We start from the raw sequence: 20,194 nt of genomic DNA, 5'->3' as shown, positions 1-20,194 counted from the left end.
CACTCTGGAAAGGTAAAAAATAAAAAAAAAATTATTTGAAGAGTTAGAGGTCAACTTATAAAACAGAATATGCTTCTTTTTTTATATTATTGACATATTTGAAGAAAAAATTAAAATCGGACTCCATGTTCAGATCCTGCAGGCCTCCAGGTCCACTCTGGACAGGTATAAATTAAGTCTTTTTATCTGGAAAGTTACAGGTCAACTTATAAAAAAAAATATGCATTGTTTTGGATATAATAAATATACTTGAAGATAAAATTAAAATCGGCCTTCAAGTTTAGGTGCTGCAGGCTTACATTTTCAGGTATTTTTGCTTTTTTTCCTGTTTTAAAACATGGTAGGTAGGTATCATACATTTTTACTTTTTTATATGGACAGTGACACTTTTACCTGGATCCTGGTGAACGCTGGTTGTTGCCGGCCAGGTGAATATCTCAAATGGTTATTTTGGAATTTAGAAGAAAGATTTCGAAATAGAATAAGTTTAAAACTTAAAATATAATAATATAGTGAAATTAAAGGACCTGGAGCCTGTCTGGACACACATTTTGAAGCCTTAAATGATTAATTTTACTATATTATCTTATTTTAACCATTTTTTAAATACATACCTTTCCTCTAAATTCAAAAATTACCTGGATATTTACCTGGCCAATGGCCAACAGCAATCACTGGGATCCATCAAAAAGTTTCAATGAATATGATAACTACCAGGTTTAAATAAATATAGAATAGGAAAAAAGTAGGGGGGAAATCAAATAAATAGGAAATATACCTGAAAATAGTCTCTAAAGTTTACCTGGAAGCCTGCAGCACCTGAACCTGGACGCCAATTTTATTTTTTTTTTTCTTCAAATATACATGTAACATCTAAAAAGATGCTAATGTTGTTTTAAAAACTGACCTCTAACTCTTCAAATAAAAAAATTTATTGTTTTACCTGCACAGAGTGCACCTGGAGGCCTGCAGCACGTGAACCTGGAGGCCAATTTTAATTTTTTCTTCAAATATGTCAATAATAACAAAAAAATGCATATTCTGTTTTAAAAGTTGACCTCTAACTCTTCAAATAATTTTTTTTATTTTTTTACTCGTCCTGAGTTGACCTGGAGTTCTGCAGCACCTGAACCTGGAGGCCGATTTAAATGTTAAAATATGCATATTCTGTTTTATAAGTTGACCTATAACTCTTCAAATAATTTATTTTTTACCTTTCCAGAGTGGACCTAGAGGCCTACAGCACCTGAACCTTTAGGCCGATTTAAATTTTTGTTTTCAAATATGTCAATAACATCAAAAAAGATGCATATTCTGTTTTTTAAGTTGTCCTCTAACTCTTTAAATAAAAATTTTTATTTTTTACATGTCCAGAGTGGACCTGGAGGCCTGCAGCACCTAAACCTGGAGGCCGATTTTAATTTTTTCTTTAAATGTGTCAATAATATCATAAAATATGCATATTCTGTTTAATAAGTTGACCTCTAACTCTTCAAATAAAAAAACTTGTTTTTTTACCTGACCTGGAGGCCTGCAGCACCTGAACCTGGGGGCTGATTTAAATTTTTTCTTCAAAAATGTCAATAATATAAAAAAAAATATGCATATATTCTGTTTTATAAGTTGAACTCTAACTCTTCAAATAAAAAAAAATATTTTTTTACCTGTCCAGAGTGGACCTGGAGGCCTGCAGCACTTGAACCTGGAGGCCGATTTTAATTTTTTCTTCTGATATTTCAATAATATCCATAAAGATGCATATTCTGTTTTATAAGTTGACCTCTAACTCTTCAAATAAAAAAACTTGTTTTTTTACCTGTCCAGAGTGGACCTGGAGGCCTGCAGCACTTGAACCTGGAGGCCGATTTTAATTTTTCTTCAAATATGTCAATAATATAAAAAAATATGCATATTCTGTTTTATAAGTTGACCTCTAACTCTTCAAATAAAAAACTTGTTTTTTTACCTGTCCAGAGTGGACCTGGAGGCCTGCAGCCCTTGAACCTGGAGGCCGATTTTAATTTTTTCTTCTGGTATTTCAATAATATCCATAAAGATGCATATTTTGTTAAATAATTTGATCTCTAACTCTTCAAACAAAAATTTAAAATTTTTTTTACCTGTCCAGAAACCACCTTCCAGCCTGCAGCACCTGAACCTGGAGACCTATCCAAAAAATGATTAAATATACGTGAAGTACTACCCAAAAGTAAACTTTTATCCCAAATAACCTATAGTCTCACATCAATACCTAGCCTAATAATCACGGATTACGCGAAAGTGGCAAAACTTCCCCCCCCCCCCCCCCTTGTAATTGAGAACCATATCGGTTCAGTGGTTAGGGAGTTATTTTGGTACATATAGACAGACATTCCGTAACTTATACATACGTATACTTATGTATGGTGCATTATTTGCCAAATGTACCACTTTTCTGCACTACCTCTCCGATTTTGTTAATACTCTATATTTTGGTCCGTTGGGTCATTCAAGGATGCTGGATGGCCAAAAAAAAGTTTCAGAGTCCCTGGATGTCTAGATATCTAGCTATCTATGAAGGTAGGTAACAAAAATTTTAAAAACACCCATTTTTTCACAATTTTAAAAATTAATTTTTTCATCAATCTTACATCCAATCTATACATTTTATACACCAAAATGATCGTTTATTCATGTAAAAAGCGCACATAATGCTATTTTGGCCAAAACTCTAATTTTACAGGGTGTTCAACAAAAAGTGTATTTTGGATATCTAGCGTAATACCCAAAATACCTGTCCGAAAAAAATCATTTTTTTTGGCTTAAATCCTGTGTTTTATCTGTGTGCATATGTGGTATATAACGGTTTGGACCACCCGGGACTATAAGGTTGTCAAATTTCACTTTGGGACACCCTGTAAATGTGATTTTTGCGTCTGTAGAGCTAAAACTTGGTCCAAATTGGCTATTTTTTTCAAATTACTCTAATATATGTCTTAGTATGTTTGGCCATAGTGTTTTCTGACCAGATCAATAATTTCATATTTTTTGGACACCCTGTATTTTCAAAAAAAGAGAAAATTTTTTTTTGTTTTTTAAAAATTTTTTTTTCTATTTTTAAGTTACTTAAAACTGTTATATAGATACAGATTTTGACTAATAACAATAATATTTACCTATTTTACAATTTTTTACACTTTTGGGACACCCTGTGCATGTTTTTGAAAAATGATGATTTTTGCCCATTTTTGGGGGGAAGGAGTCGTTTTAGGGCCATAGACTATTTCTTCATTTTTGTAGAACTTTTTAAGACACATCATTTGTTATTTATGCAAAAACCGCAAAAACCGAACCGTTTTGCCGTTATTCACCGCCAAAGGCGGAATTTTTTTACGTTTTTGCCGTTCTGGAGGTTGTAATGGGATTTGTGGTAAGAAAACGTTGATTTATCAAGATCCCTCTTAAATACTTTTATTTAGGTAATTTAATTTACTAAATTTCATATTAAGTAAATTTTTTTGTGCAGCTAACCGTTTTTCGTCGAGATGGATTTCAATTGTTAAAACAAGAAAATGAAGTGAATATAACATAAATAATTGCTATAACATAAGTGATAAAAGAAACATAAATCATGTGCATTTGAAATTCCTTTTGACAAAAATCGGTTGGATATACAAAAAAATTTACTTCACATGAAATTTAGTAAATTAAAATGCCTAAATAAAAGTATTTCACAGTTATCTTGATAAATCAACGTCTTCTTACCACAAATGCCCATTAGAACCTCGGGAACTGCAAAAAACGTAAAAAATTCCGCCTTTGGCGGTGAATAACCGCAAAATGGTTCGGTTTTTGCGGTTTTTGCATAAATAACAAATGATGTGTCTTGAAAAGTTCTACAAAAATGAAGAAATAGTCTATGGCCCTAAAATGACTCCTTCCCCCCAAAAATGGGCAAAAACCATCATTTTTCAAAAACATGCACAGGGTGTCCCAAAAGTGTAAAAATTTGTAAAATAGGCAAATATTATTGTTATTAGTCAAAATCTGTATCTAAATGACAGTTTTAAGTAACTTAAAAATAGAAAAAAATTTAAAAAAAAAACAAAATTTTTTTTTCTCTTTTTTTGAAAATACAGGGTGTCCAAAAAATATGAAATTATTGATCTGGTCAGAAAACACTATGGCCAAACATACTAAGACACATATTAGAGTAATTTGAAAAAAATAGCCAATTTGGACCAAGTTTTAGATCTACAGACGCAAAAACCTCATTTACAGGGTGTCCCAAAGTGAAATTTGACAACCTTATAGTCCCGGGTGGTCCAAACCGTTATATACCACATATGCACACAGATAAAACACAGGATTTAAGCCAAAAAAAATGATTTTTTTCGGACAGGTATTTTGGGTATTACGCTAGATATCCAAAATACACTTTTTGTTGGACACCCTGTAAAATTAGAGTTTTGGCCAAAATAGCATTATGTGCGCTTTTTACATGAATAAACGATCATTTTGGTGTATAAAATGTATAGATTGGATGTAAGATTGATGAAAAAAATAATTTTTAAAATTGTGAAAAAATGGGTGTTTTTAAAATTTTTGTTACCTACCTTCATAGATAGCTAGATATCTAGACATCCAGGGACTCTGAAACTTTTTTTTGGCCATCCAGCATCCTTGAATGACCCAACGGACCAAAATATAGAGTATTAACAAAATCGGAGAGGTAGTGCAGAAAAGTGGTACATTTGGCAAATAATGCACCGTATATAAAAATAAGCAGTTAAAATGCAGTTATACAATATTTAAAATAAAATGTTTTTATAATTTCTATTATTTGTTTGAAAATAGTACAGTTAACATTATCGACAAAAGGTACATTTTAAAAAACCCAACTCAAAAAACCCATTAAAACCCAACTTGGGTTTTTTATGCCAACCCTGGTTTCAAAAAGTGTCACTTTCGCCCCCCCCCCCTTTTTTTAAATGAAAAATACACCTCTCCCCCCTTTTTAGTAGCGAAGCTACTCTATAATTCACTTTGTCCGTCCGTCAGTCAGTCCGTCAGTCCGTCAGTCCGTAACGCTATGGGGGAAATGGGATTTACTCAGCTCCTATAAAAGATAAAAAGCTGAAATTTTTTGACAACATTCCCATCATTAAGGAGCACAAATAACTATAAAACGTCAATGGCGGTCGGACGGCTTTTTAGCAGGTTTTAGGCTATTTTTTTATTTTCCACATTTTTCCTCATATCTTTGGTGTTTATGGTCCGATTTTCAAAATTTTTTCAGTTAGATATATCAAAATTAAATTTTCCGTCGTTTGGAGAACCAACTATGACGGTCAGACTGCCCTTTTGCAGGTTTTTGGCTATTTTTATATTTTTTACATTTTCCCCCATATCTTTGGTGTTTATGGTCCGATTTTCAAACTTTTTTCAGTTAAAGATATCAAAATCAAATTTCCCATCGTTTGAAGAAAACAACAATGACGGTCAGAGTCCCTTTTTGCAGGTTTTTGGCTATTTTTATACATTTTACATTTTCCCCCATATCTTTGGTGTTTATGGACCGATTTTCAAAATTTTTTTCAGTTAAAGATATCAAATTAAATTTCCGGTCATTTGAAGAAATCAACAATGACGGTCAGACTGCCTTTTTGCAGGTTTTTGGCTATTTTATATTTTTTACATTTTCCCCCATATCTTTGGTGTTTATTAATCGATTTTCAAAATTTTTTCAGTTAAAGATATCAAATCAAATTTCCGGTCATTTGAAGAAATCAACAATGACGGTCAGACTGCCTTTTTGCAGGTTTTTGACCGTCAGTCCCATCCACGAACTTTTGTACTTCGATACTTATGGATGTTGTCATCCTTGTTTTAATACTTCCTCAAGACATTATTGAAAGACTACCTAAAACATAACAAATGATAAATATATTTTATTGAAATTGTTATAACGCATTTGGTACCTATTGGTCTAACAAGAACGAATTTCTCCATAGCTTCACCTCTACTACATTTGGTATAGTTCTAGCACAGTGCAGTGCATTGGTATACCTAGCTTAAATCCTATAAATCCTAAAATATGACATATTATCATGAATTGTCACAATATTTTTCTAGTTTTTTGGAAATGAACAGCAAAGGGAATATTCAGAACATTGTTTGTGTCGTTCTTGACGGTTTGGGTGTTGACCATTTGGAATGTGAATCATCTGATGCACCAGTTGAACCCAACCAAGAAAAGTTTATTGACAAACTGGAAATGGTTGAAGTGGTGAGTCCTGCAAGATATGGTGGAAATGTTGTTCAAGAGATTGCGCTTGTCCATGGGTAATTATTTTCTTAGATTATAGCTTATGGTTTTCCATGGCCTATATGGTGATGATCTAAAAGAATCTGCCAAAACAAAAAAAGCATAGCTATAATATAATAAATGTGCTATGTGCAGATATCCTTATATGAAAGCAACAGAATCTCTGTCTGTCTGTTTGTCTGTATCGAAGGATCTCGCTAACCGCTGAACCGATATGATTTTACTTTAAAGAGTAGCTTCTCATAGGTCCTGGGAAGGTTTATAGCTAAAAATAAAAATAATAACTAACCCCATCGAGCGAGAAAAAAATATTTTTGGTAAACAGCTGATCTTAACATAGATTGGAAAAAAAACGTGCCCCTATAGGCCTATAGGGACGTAGCAGCTAGTGTGTGATATTTGTATTATTATTAAGTACCCCCCTTTTGAAGAGTATGGATTTAGGCCATTTGTAGTTTATATATAATGAAGGAACTAGGGTAGTTTTATGCCCCTCTTCACCTTTGAATACAAGCTCCTGGATGATAGATGCAAAGTTGATAGTAAGTAATATTTTGACTTAGGATGACAGGGGAAGAGATTGAAAAAAAAGAAACTAAAAGGATAGATGAAACAAAAGAAAATCAAGTCAAGAATTATCAGAAGAAAGTTGGATTAAGAATGGACAAACAAACATTGCAAAGTTTTGGCCCTAAGAAAGGTAATATAACATTATTTTTATTTAGACTAACATAAATTTTTTTGCCTTAGAATCATGTATACCAGAGAGGGGGTTTGTAAGATATAATAAAGTACTCGAACTTTGGCTATAGTAGAGCAAGAAAAATATAATTCCTACAATTTTAGATTAATCTAAGCAAGCCTGTCTGGCAACTGATCCATGACACTATGGACATCCGTCATAGAGGGTATTTTAGACGGCAAAGTTGCTATACATTACATATAATAATATCAACATTAAAGTTGTTTAGCCAGCATATTTCAGGAAACAATTTCTAAGTATTTAAGGTTTGTACAGGGGTGTATATTCTGCATGGGATCCCCGGCTAAGGGGGGGGGGGGGGGGGAAATAAAAAAATAGTGGTTGGAGGGAAAAAAAATGTAAAAATTAAGAAAACTGAAAACATTTTTTCCATTTCCCCCCCTCCTTGGAGAAAAAAACTAAAAAAATGTGTGGTATGAGGGAGAAAATAAGTAAAATATAGAGTTCTTTAAATATTTTTTCATTTTCCCCCCTACTTGGAGAGAAAAAACTAGGGGGGGAAAAAAATATAAAAATTTGTAGCCGGGGAAAAAAAATAAATCTTGTGCAGAATATACACCCCTGGGTTTGTATGTTTAACAGTAGTTTTTTTTTTATTTCAAAAAGGCATCAGTTTTCATAAAAAAAAAACTAGTCTTGTTTTATTAAGGTTCCAAACTGGACCTGTTATTAAATATTGAGCAACTAATAGAAGAAGGTTATCCGCTGCCAATAGAAGGTTACAGAAAGAATTTCAAACATTTTGTCCACACCAAGGATGAATATAGTGAGGTAAGAAACATGAGTTGGATTCTTTAAAAAAAATTGCTCCACTAATCGCTTAGTGGGGCAAAATTGTTTTCGTGAAAAATCCACCAAAATCACATTAAAAATCTACAAAAATTAAACAAAATCATATGTTAATAACCCTTCTATGATTTTGTTTAATTTTTGTAGATTTTTAATGTGATTTTGGTGGATTTTTCACGAAAACAATTTTGCCCCACTGAGCGATTAGTGGGGCAAATTTTTTTTAAGAATTCACCTCTGCAATTTTAACTTATTTTTCTTAAATTAAAAGCTTATTTTTTGTGTACGTGTTTCTCGTTCTTTTATTTATGACTAATTAACATTTCCTGTATACCTTTTCTTGTCCGTTTATCAATTGATATTTTTTTGTGCTTCACTACTTAATCTTTTGGATTATGTGATATTGCATACAAAAGCTATTTTTAATTACAAAAGCGTAGGTACATTTTCTGGTAAACTAATAATTTTTTCTTTTAGGTTACAGAAAATTCGCCACTATTTGGTCTTGATTGTGAGATGTGTCAGACACAAAATGGACATCAGTTGACATACGTAAGAACTCTTTCTTAGTTAGTACTTGTACTGTGGTGAAAACAATTGTCAATATATAAATGATATTGCCTTAAATTATATTTCTGTAATATGTAAGAGGTTAGAATTTGAAAATACAAGCCACTTTATTAGGTAGCATAAATAGACGAAGGGAATGCTTGAAACATATCGGTTTCAAGAGTTTAAAGTGCTCTTATCACGCAGCTTTTTTTATGCTTCTAAGAGGGCCCTTTTGATTCATTTTTGTTATATTACATTATAATTTTCTCAGGTTACTCTGGTGACTGAAGACTTAGAAGTTCTGTACAAGTCGTACGTACGAACCAACAATACTATCACTGACTACGTGACACAATACAGCGGAGTAAGGAAGGCAGACTTGAGAAGCCTGACAACAACCTTACCTGAAATACAGAAGGCCATCAGGGAGCTACTTCCCAAGGATTGTATTCTTGTCGGCCATAGCTTGAGTGGAGATTTGAACGCTCTAGAAATGATGCATCCGTATGTGATAGATACTTTAGTTTGTTACAACCTGACTGGCACGTAAGTATAGTTAAACGTTTTAAGACTTGGATTGTATTTGTATGTAGTACTTTCAGCATTTAATACATTAGAATAAAACGTTGATTAATTGATAAATCAAGGGATCTTAGGGGAGAGGATAAAGGACGATAAATTGAAGTATGATGACCCTAATGATGGTGAACAAAATTACTCTCTTTCAAATCAAATCTATTGTTTGAACCTACCAAACAAGATTTAATAAGAGTACCTAAAGTTTTCGAGCCAATGAATAAGAGAGCATGCCAATTAAAATTTGGGCATCGGTTTGATTTACAGTCCAATGTCCACTCCCTCCCTGGATCAACAGAATTAATTTAAATAACGTTGGATACTTTTTAATCGGTTGGTTTAAAACTAGCTTTGTCCAAACATTCAAAAAAAAATAATATAAAATTTTAAAAGAGGTAATTATTTTTCATCATTTGCGAATGTATGTTTATCATTTTATCGTCCATTGCCCCCTTTAGATCCCTGTAGATATGAAAGTACATGAAGACTGTCAAATTTCACATTACTATAATAAAAAAAAAAACTACTTTTTTATGCGATATTTTTGTTTGGTAAGCATGTTTGAGAATATTAAGGCTGAGTCTCTCGTGTATAAAAAAAATTAATTTTAGGAGAAGCATGTCTAAACTGAAATTGTTGTCAAAGGTTTTCCTTGATAGAGATATTCAGAATAGAGCAGGTAAAAAAAAATATAAACGGGACTATGTACAAACGAGAGGAAGTGATTTTAAGCATCTTCCAACAGTGATGTCAAGCCTTTTTTATTAAATATACTTAGGTTTCAATTGAGAATAAATTGATCTGAACAAGGTTCAGCTCTACCACGGTCTTGTGACAAAATTTTAAAATGTGAAAGGAGTTGGCATTATAGACGATCAAATGCTGAGACATAAAAGAAAACTTTTGTGTCGTCATTTATTGTCATATATTTATCAATAGGGTTGTTTATTGGAAATAATATAACAATATGATAAATGTATTTTTGCCTTTTTCAGCGTTTAGTCCTAATATTTTTGCTGTTATTTATTTTTGTACTCATCTAACTCAACCAAAAGCTTGATACCATTTCGTCCAAAATCGGTTTTCCTTCAAATTATTTTTTCAAAAAAAAAACGTGGAGGATCTTATTTTTTTCCGTTCATTTAACTACATTTAACAGATTATTGGTGATTTTTTTGTGTGAGATTACTAATATAAGGCTATACTCATAACAAACCGATCTTGGACAAGTAGCTTTGGACAAAGTAGCACCCGGACAAAGTAGCACTCGGACAAAGTAGCCTCGGACAAAGTAGCGCCCGGACAAAGTAGCCTCGTAAGGAAAGTAGCCTCCACTGTTAATAAAGGTCATGGCCGCAGCGCTCGGCCACCTTGCCTATAACCTAACGATACCTAAAAATTGTAATATGACAATATTAAAAATTGTAAAAACAATATTTAAAATTGTAAAAATCTACTAACCATTTTTTTTAAATCCTGAAATTCTAAACCACCTATGTATTAACAGTTGAAGATATTTTTCTTAAAATAAATGTCCTGAGGCTAACATAGGTTAGGTTAGGTTATAGACTAGGGAGCCGAGCGCCCGCGGCTAGGCAGGCCACGGGGCCGAGCGCTGCGGCCATTACCTTTTTTAACAGTAGAGACTACTTTCCTTAGCAGGCTACTTTTCTTAAGTAAATGTCACGAGGCTACTTTGTCCGGGCAACTTTGTCCGGAGGCTACTTTGTCTGGGCAACTTTGTCCGGAGGCTACTTTGTCCGAGGCTACTTTGTCCAAGATCCAAAAAACGCCTATCTTAAAAGACGCCATCTTTTCAGGCGAAGGTCACTGTCCGGAGGAGGATTCATTAGCTTCATTGGAGCTAGCATTATTGAAAATACAGAAGGGAAACGAATTTGGAGACCTCAGATATCATCAGGAGGAAGGATTTGATGAGATAATTAAATTGAGAAATGAGTGGTACAGAGAGAACAAAAGACAAATTCCTATAACAGTTAATTCAAAACGTCGGGCTAAAAAAAGCGGCGACAATTCACCTGATACAACTTCTGAAGAAAGGGAAAGCTGCGAAGGTGCTGATGTTGACAAATCAACAGCAGAAAAAAACGACAAGACTGAAGCTGATGCTAATGATGAGGGTGGCACTCCTAGGAAAATAGGGCCTCTGACCGGCAAGGATGTGCCTGCTGAAACATTAACAAGGTTGTTTTTTTCGGTGTATTTATAATTATGTATTTTTCTTCGCTTTATATAGCTTTGCATAAATTTCACAACAGCAATTAAAAGTTGGGATAGTATTTTGCGCTAGTTTTTTTCAGGGAAGGGAGGGTACAATGTGATGTTTATTATTTTAGTCCCCAAGGTTTTATACTAAGGTTTCTTATTCGTCGACTTAATAATTTTGGGGACTTCTATTGAATTTTAATTGGTTGGTTCATTAAGTTAAGTTTCCAAACGTACTGTTAACCATTAATTATAATATAAAGAAGGGGTAAATTTGTGTATCATCATTGGGTATGTACATCAATTAATCGGCCATTGTCTCATCCCTTTAGATTCCTAATATATCTTACTTTACCTTTATGGTACAAGCTCATCCCCCCCCCCTCCCCTTCAGAAAATAGTCCCCTTAGATAGATTTTTTATAAAGTCTAAGAAAATTCTTATTTATAACTTGTTACCTAAATGATATTATTTTAGTTATCTGAACAAATCAAACAAAAGTGTTGAAGTATATGTCACAGAAAACTTGAAAGAATCGTACACAAAAATTCCGAGCCTTATTTTTGAGACAAAGAAGTTTGATACAGGTTATTTTTATTCAACATTACTTAAGACATTGTTATTGCAGCTTAAATCCCATAAATTTTCATCAAATCTGACATTTGTTTGTACTTTAAAGGGTTTTAAGGGTCTTATGATTATCATACTAGATTTTACTTTTAATAAAAAGATATTTCCTTCCCAGGTTATATCCTATAGCAAATAATGAGGGGAATTTAACCCCTGCAAAACTAAAACCATCACAAGGCTAAATTAAAATTTATCTTTAAAGTACAATTAAATTAGTCTTGACGTCTCAAGGATCTAGATAGTCTCTCTTTTGAACTATTGTAGTACTAATAAGACTCGTTCCTAAAAGGTCCAAATAATAAATATTCAATCATTGCAAATAAAAAATTTCTTAAATTTAGGTGTCAATTGTCACTCAGTTATTGCAAAATTAAGTAAATCCTACAACCCCGAGGAAAGGGGCCTATTCATTTGCCACCTAGACACTGAAGGGTTGAAGGGTAAGCGAGTATCAACAAAGAAGAAATTGAGCTTTGCCAACACAACATGTGAGACACTCTTCTCTATGCTACCAGCCAGTAGTCTCTTCATAGTCATATGTCCCGGAGATGACAAGATGAATGGTGCCGCGGCATTCAAGCTCAAAGAAAAGAATAAATAGTTATTTATGCTTCTTTTGATTGTTATTTAATTTTTTTAAAAGAAATTTTTACATCTGTGATATATTATTTTTCTATGAATTTTTTTGCAGAAAGTCTTTTACTGTAAACTCTAAAATGAACATAGAGAATGAATTGTCGCACATTGATGAGTTGATCCGCTTAGAAGAGGACAACCTACGTACAGCTGTGACCAGCAGCAAAGATCTGTACGGTCAGGATGATATCATTGAATCCAAGTTCCAAGAGTTGCTTGATCTTATTCAAGAAAAAAGGTATGTAGATTGCATGAAGGCCAAGGATATAGTAAAGACTAAAAGAAAGGTATTCTTGTACTCATATTTTAAAGCTATTAAATTTCATTAGAAACGATTGTAAGATAGGTAGCTCAACTAACTTACTTTACCTAGAAAAAAAGAGACTTATTGACGGTTAGCGGTTGACATTTACATGATACTTTATGTGATTCATTCCAGTTTTATAACATTTTTTCGTCTGAAATATATTTGTTTAAATTGCGATGTTACTCTACACGCCTTCATATATGTCTTCTCAAGTAACTTTTTAAATGAAAGCTGAAAAGTTTTCACTAAACTCCAATTATTAACAATAGGTGCAAATTCCTATATTTATAGCAGCAAAGAACGACGGTCAAAATAGCTACGCTACATACGAACTTTATTATCCTTATAATTATCTCAAATCTATAGATTTTGTTTGGAGCGAAAATATGAGAAATTATTGGAGGACCGGGCCGAGGTGAGGCGCCAGAGCGAGGAGCAGCACCAGGTCCTGGTGGAGCTCAACATTGAGAAGGACAGGGAGCAGAGGGACCTCAACCAGATCAACATACAGCTCCAGCGTATTGAGCAACAGCTGAAGAGTAGTCAGGTTGGAGTTTACTAATGTTACCTATCTAATTGTCAATTTTTTTTAATTTGCAGAACAATGCATGCAAATGCAATTTTTTTTTTTTATATTAATTATTGATGTTTTCACACAAAGTGCCAGTTTACAGTTGATAAACAACCTCCTCGTTTTTTAAATGATTTAAAACTAAGGGAGCCGGTCTTTTTATATACCTAACCCCTAGGGGGGTGGGGGGTTTCCGTGCTTAGTAGGGTACTTTGTGTGAAAGCGCTAGATTACATAGTTATCTATAATACAAAGTAGAACGATGTCTGTCTGTTTGTTTGTTTGTAGCGAAGGATCTTGCTAACCGCTGAACCGAACTCTAACTCTAATATTTCAACACATTTTATGCAACAGGAATTTTGAAAATGCAAAATCTTGAATATGTACTCTAAATCTTGGAGATAGAACACATATTCTGGGGAGTTTTTGTTAGGACATGCAAAGAGCTTTCTATAGACACCTTAGACACCTTTCTAGCTTAATCCTAGCCGATTTGACATAAAAAATCCAAACCGCGCAAAAATCGCGAACACCCTCTTATACGAAAAAGATGCAAGGGTTTCATATGGAATTTTAAATCTTCTAGCGGTCTTTCTAATAGACATTAGGGTGGGTCGATTTTGGACATTTTTTTTATAATACACCTCTGGATGATTTAAAATTTATCATAAGTCTTAAAACCGCTGACGACCAGACATTCAATTGTATAGCTATTTGTAAATGGGAGTCAAAAATTTATTGAATCAGAACTATGGCTTCATGGTGCTCCCTGGAAATGCCTTGAGGAGCTGAGTCAGGAACTTTTGTCCGTTTCAAAAAATCTCGTTCCTAGCCTGAGAAAATCTAAAAAACCTCTACAAATTGGACAATTCTCAATAAACCTTTAAAAATTTTGGTTTTTTAGTGATTTCTAAGGCTAGGAACGAGATATTTTGAAATGGACAAAAGTTCCTGATTCAGCTCCTCAAGGCCTTTCCAGGGAGCACCATGAAGCCATAGTTCTGATTCAAAAAAATTTTTGAATGTCGTCTTTGCATACTAATAAGTAATGAATTATATTTTTAAGTGGTCGTGTTCTAAAACTCAATTTTTTAAAATTCTTTTTCGGTCAGAAATGTTTTTAAGGTTAATTTTATCTGTTGCATATCCCCGCTTTGTCTAATTCCGATATGAACCCACCCTAATAGACATACCCTTTCTTACATGAGCCAATGCAGCTGATACATCTTCAGGCAAATATTTAAGGCGTTCCTTTGGGTGATATACTCTTCCCATTACTATAAAAATGTGTCTGAAAAATTTTTAATGTCTTTACAAATTGAAAAGCTTAGGCAACAAAACATGACATAATACAAGCAGTAAAATGACTAGTAATGTACATCACACAACAGGCAAGGCAATGATTAAAGCTTAGGTCATGCATTTAGGTTGTTTATGCTTCCAGATCACCTAAATAAAACATTAGGGTATTATACAGTTATAAATACAGTAATAAAAAAAAAGTAAAAAAAGTGACCGGAATAGACCATTTTTTTTAGACGAAAAAAAAATTATGAAAAAATCAAGTTAGAACAACGCCTCCAATTGCAAACGATAAATGAATGCCATATCTTTCATTTTACAAAAACTCGGTGGTCGATAGGACTTACCATTTTTTCACAATTTTAGATTGAACATGGCCTATTTTGAAAATTTTTTTTGCAAATTTTTTGCAACTTTTTGAGCGCAAAAAAATCATAGAAGGAGTGATCTGACAAAAATTTGCTGAAGTAAGAAATGAAAATATAGGCAATAAACTACAACTTTGCTTTTCTGAAGATCTCTCGCAAACGTTTAGAACACCGTTAAAAAACGATTTTTAAAAAGTTGGTCGTTTGACCGGAATTGACCCGATGACCGCATTAACCCTGCACTACCCTACATTTTGTATTAACAATGATGATTTAAATATTAAAAATAATATTTCAAGGCTCGAGAGGATGGAATGCTTGAGAATATCCCGAAGTTGAAAACTCTGAAACAGATGTACACTCACCTCACAAGAATGACTCTGGATGAGAAGGCTAAGAGCACTGAACTCAAAGTAAGATTTTCAAGTATTAGAGTTGTAAGTTGTACCTGACATTGGTACACAAAGTTTTCTTATCTACTTTATATTCGTTACCTCAAAAGTTTTGAGTTTAGATTATTGGTTCCAAACTAACAGTGTCCAAACTTTTCAATCAATATTTTTATTTACAAAAAAGTAATTTGGTGTATCATCAACATCATAGGTTACATACACAACGATAACTGCTAACGTTTATCACGTTTATCACGCACCTGAATCTGCATCAAAACTTTGGCAAACTCTTAGTTTTCGTATTTATTGACGGTTTATCTATGATTTTTGTTTGCTGATTTTTATTTGTACCAAGAAAGATAACTTTCCTTTTTTGTCATTTATTATTCTATTTAATAAGCAAACTAATTAAATAAATACTATGGATGCTTCGCTTCTACATTCTAGGATAGATGAGAGGGGGGAGGGGTGACAATAGCATGTAACTCTAGTCTGAGATTAGTCTATTTCAAGATATTTAGCTTCTAACTTAGGTTAAAAGAAGAAAATATCGTGAATTCAAAACTTGTTAAGTTCAAATTATAAAGAGACTATATTTTTCGTATAAATGTTAACAATACTAAATTAAAATTGCTTTTAAATTGAAGAATATTATTGAATCGCAATATTTTAAGGGCGCCGAATAATTTGACGCGTTTTTTGAGTTGCGCACAAGCTTGTGCGCAGATGCCGCGGAACATTTTCTTTACTTATTTTTGTTTAGTCATGTCATTCTTTGCGGCTTTCAATTTTTAAAAGTTTCTTCGCATTCAATGACTTTAAAGTTTTATTTTAGTTACAAATATTATCGGTATTAAAGTAAATTTAATTCTTTGTGACTTCAGCTATAATATTTTAATTGTATTGTATTCTTAAATGGTAGTTTCATCTTACTAACAAACTTGAAAGCATAATTTTTAGGGATTTTTAGTTATTTTTTTAAATTTTCCTCAAAGTTTAGGTAGATAATAAACATATTATACAAGAACTAATGGCTGCGCCTTAATCTCTAGAGGTGTTTCAAGTTTTCTTACGGGGGGGTAAGAAAATAGTCTAAAACTAGATTACAGAGTTATATATTTATCCTCCTATTTGCAAGATTTTAAAACTAAAGCAGTCTATTACTTCACTTTAAAGTTCAATTTTTAAATCTAAGTATTACTTCTTTTAATTTCAATAGGTAATAATATATTCTTTTTATTTGAAATTTAAAACTTTAGGCATGTACATTATATTCAAGTGATTATCATTTTTTCTATTGTAAAAAGTAGTTCATTAGGGTTTCACTAACCAATATACAGATGGAATTCTCCATCCTTATACTAAAGTAACAGGATGTCTGTGTGTTTGTGTGTTTGTACCGAAGGATCTCGCTTACCGCTGAACCGATCGGGTTCTCCTTAACAGGGTAGCTTCTCATAAGTCCCGGGAAGGTTTATAACTATTTTGGGGGAGGGTACCACCACCCTCTCAGGAGAAATCGCCCCTAGAAAAAAATTACCCCTCGAAAAAGAGACTCCAACGAAACATAAACCAATTATTTCTGTAATTAGATATTTTAAATAAAAAAAAACATTCAAAGTGCCACTAGAGGCCTCTAGGGGCGTAGCCGCTAGTTTTATATAAAGAATCTTGACATGAGCCCCATTATTATTTATAACCTAAATGCTAGGGCTGCAATTGTTTGTATTTAAATATACAAATTTCAACTCTTGGGGTAACATTATTTATAAGGTGTGGGCCTTTATTCAGGAATCGATCCAGCACACCGGCCCTGCTTTTATATTTTATTTTATTTTTTATTTTATTTTAGGGCTTTATTATCAATGAGAGAAAGGATGACGTCAACACATTCACCTTCGACATGGCCGACCCTAACGTTACTCCGCAGTTTGTTCGGAACTATTTGTGGGACTTGATTTCAGCCGGCGCTAATCCGAGATGGGATAAAATATAGTATGCTGATTCATTGAATTAGATTTTAAATGTATCCCATTAATATTTCACTCCAAATTATCCGTTTGTATTTTGTACTAATTAAAATAGATGTATTTTATTAGTTATAATTGTATGTTATTTCTTATACCTACAAAAATAATGTACGACCAACATTAACTTTAATTACGCTTAAAGAATACTAACCTTAATTACGCTTAAAGAATACTGTACCTGACTCTAACTAACGAACAGCACATTTTGTATATTTAAAAATGTACTCAATTATCTTTTATGTAATTTAGATAATCTAAGCTAATTTTGCAATGTTTGTATATCTACCTATTTTTAGCATTTTACCCGCAGAAGTTTATTGGTAAACCTAATTTCAGACTTAACAATGGGAAACCAACAGTCCGGATCTGGAGGGGGGCCTGGTAAGGACAAGGGGGATAAAACTGAAAAGAAGAAATATGAACCACCAGTCCCCACAAGGAAAATATATATTCTTTCATTACTAAAGGAGGGTGCTATATTACATAACCCCTAATCACAGAGCAAAATGGTTTCATACTGGGATAAAATCCTTCTACGATACTTTTGCACTGTATAGGGACGTTTTATGATTCATCATATTTTTCATTAATATAAACTTTTTGCATAAAATTACCAATGTTATGCTCGATTTCTGACATACCCTTTTTATTGAACGTAAGAATAAATATTTGAAAATGTTCTAGAGTTGGAAAGAAACGCAAGAAGGTAAAGGGACCTGATGGTGCCTACAAGCTTCCAACTGTTACTCCTCACACACGCTGTAGGCTCAGGTAATAAAGCTACCCTGGGATTTAAAGGAGATATCATTTCACTGTTATCGATGGGGTGAAAATTTAATATTAGAATAATGATAAGAGCAAGGAACTCAATTCTCTATGCTTTATTGCTTGATTACTGGTCACGTATTAACATGCTAATGTCTCGCCATCCTGAGAAAGTTGACTAATGTGACATAAATTCTTTCTTTTTATAAATGTCGCATAATTGAATTGCGATTTATACCTATTAATTTTTATTTTTTAGGTTGTTAAAGCAAGAAAGAATAAAAGATTATCTTTTAATGGAGGAAGAGTTTATCCGTAACCAGGAGAGACTCAAACCCCAGGAGGAGAAAAATGAAGAGGAGCGCACCAAGGTGGATGAGTTGCGTGGTACTCCCATGTCAGTCGGAACACTGGAAGAGATCATCGATGATAATCATGCCATCGTGTCCACAAGTGTTGGCAGCGAACACTACGTTTCAATTCTCAGCTTTGTTGACAAGGATCAGTTGGAGCCCGGCTGCTCTGTCTTATTGAATGGTAAGGTACATGCTGTGGTGGGCGTACTCTCTGATGATACAGATCCTATGGTTACAGTTATGAAATTAGAGAAAGCGCCAACAGAAAGTTATGCCGACATTGGTGGTCTTGACACTCAAATTCAAGAGATCAAGGAATCTGTTGAGCTGCCTCTTACCCATCCTGAGTATTATGAGGAGATGGGTATCAAACCACCCAAGGGTGTCATCTTGTATGGTCCACCTGGCACCGGCAAGACCTTGCTCGCCAAGGCTGTCGCTAACCAAACCTCTGCCACCTTCCTTCGTGTCGTCGGCTCAGAGTTAATTCAGAAATACCTCGGCGACGGCCCAAAGCTCGTAAGAGAACTTTTCCGTGTCGCTGACGAACACGCACCCTCAATTGTCTTTATTGATGAAATTGACGCTGTGGGCACCAAACGTTACGACAGCAACAGTGGTGGTGAACGTGAAATCCAGCGTACCATGTTGGAGCTGCTCAACCAACTTGACGGTTTCGACTCTCGCGGCGATACCAAGGTTATCATGGCCACCAACAGAATTGAAACTTTAGATCCTGCCCTAATTAGACCTGGCCGTATCGATCGAAAGATTGAATTCCCCTTACCCGATGAGAAGACAAAGCGTCGTATCTTTAACATTCACACTGGTAAGATGACCCTATCCAATGATGTAGATCTTGAAGACTTTATCATGGCCAAGGATGACCTGTCTGGTGCCGACATCAAGGCCATCTGTACAGAGGCCGGACTTCTAGCACTCAGAGAGCGCAGAATGAAGGTTTGTCAGGAGGATTTTAAGAAATCTAAGGAGAATGTATTGTACAGAAAGGAGGAGGGGGCACCAGAAGGATTGTATCTTTAAATAGTCAAACTGTCGCCCAAGTATTTTCTTATAACTATCCGTGCATTGAGAATTTCTGTGATCGTTTTTGGATAGATTACCGAATGCCCTTTCCTAGTTAATCTGATTTATTTCTATTATACCAATATTTTTCAATTCAACTCCTTACTCGATGGATCAATAGAAATTAATTCTTAACTTATTTTATCGTTCGCATTGTAATTTATTTATGATATATACATGCTAATTATTTGGTATTGTCTTATTATTATTATGTAATAATATGGAGTTAAAATTTTGTAATAAATAAACCAAACTATTCATGTGTAATTTATTCACTTTTTTCAGATAAAGATATAATGAAATAATATTTTTCAGAGAGAAAAAATCAGTCCAGTAAGTTATCAATAAGATTTTGTGTATTTTTGGGATATAAATCATTGAATGTGATGGTTATTGTGCCATGGTAAATATTACAAATGTTGTTGGTAGTTGTGTAAAGTATTTCCCTTTAACGTACACTCTTATCTCCTTAAACTTTAATTCCAATAGTATGCAGTTGCCCTTATTTTCTGGGAAGTTTGTTTACCCCATACACATG

General features: G+C 33.7%; 1 protein-coding gene across 2 annotated transcripts in view; it reads left to right on the top strand.

Annotated features, from left to right (window-relative positions):
- Rpt2 (26S proteasome regulatory subunit Rpt2) overlaps positions 1-19,912 on the top strand; it is a 123,485-nt gene extending 103,573 nt beyond the window's left edge. The window contains exons 6-17 of one of the 2 annotated variants that reach the window (XM_080157943.1): positions 6,115-6,324; positions 6,871-7,007; positions 7,720-7,841; positions 8,337-8,411; positions 8,683-8,957; positions 9,599-9,666; positions 10,808-11,192; positions 11,691-11,800; positions 12,185-12,717; positions 13,153-13,333; positions 15,327-15,440; positions 17,272-17,784. In XM_080157943.1, the coding sequence (XP_080014069.1) occupies positions 6,115-6,324; positions 6,871-7,007; positions 7,720-7,841; positions 8,337-8,411; positions 8,683-8,957; positions 9,599-9,666; positions 10,808-11,192; positions 11,691-11,800; positions 12,185-12,444 (1,642 nt within the window). In that variant the 3' untranslated portion in view covers positions 12,445-12,717; positions 13,153-13,333; positions 15,327-15,440; positions 17,272-17,784. The other variant, XM_080157944.1, reaches the window with a different exon arrangement.
- Positions 19,913-20,194: the final 282 nt, after the last annotated feature.

Source organism: Acartia tonsa, chromosome 4, assembly GCF_053477335.1.
Source record: "Acartia tonsa isolate MP-2025a chromosome 4, ASM5347733v1, whole genome shotgun sequence".
Classification (NCBI taxonomy): domain Eukaryota; kingdom Metazoa; phylum Arthropoda; class Copepoda; order Calanoida; family Acartiidae; genus Acartia; species Acartia tonsa.
This window is presented reverse-complemented; position numbering and strand designations above follow the sequence as displayed.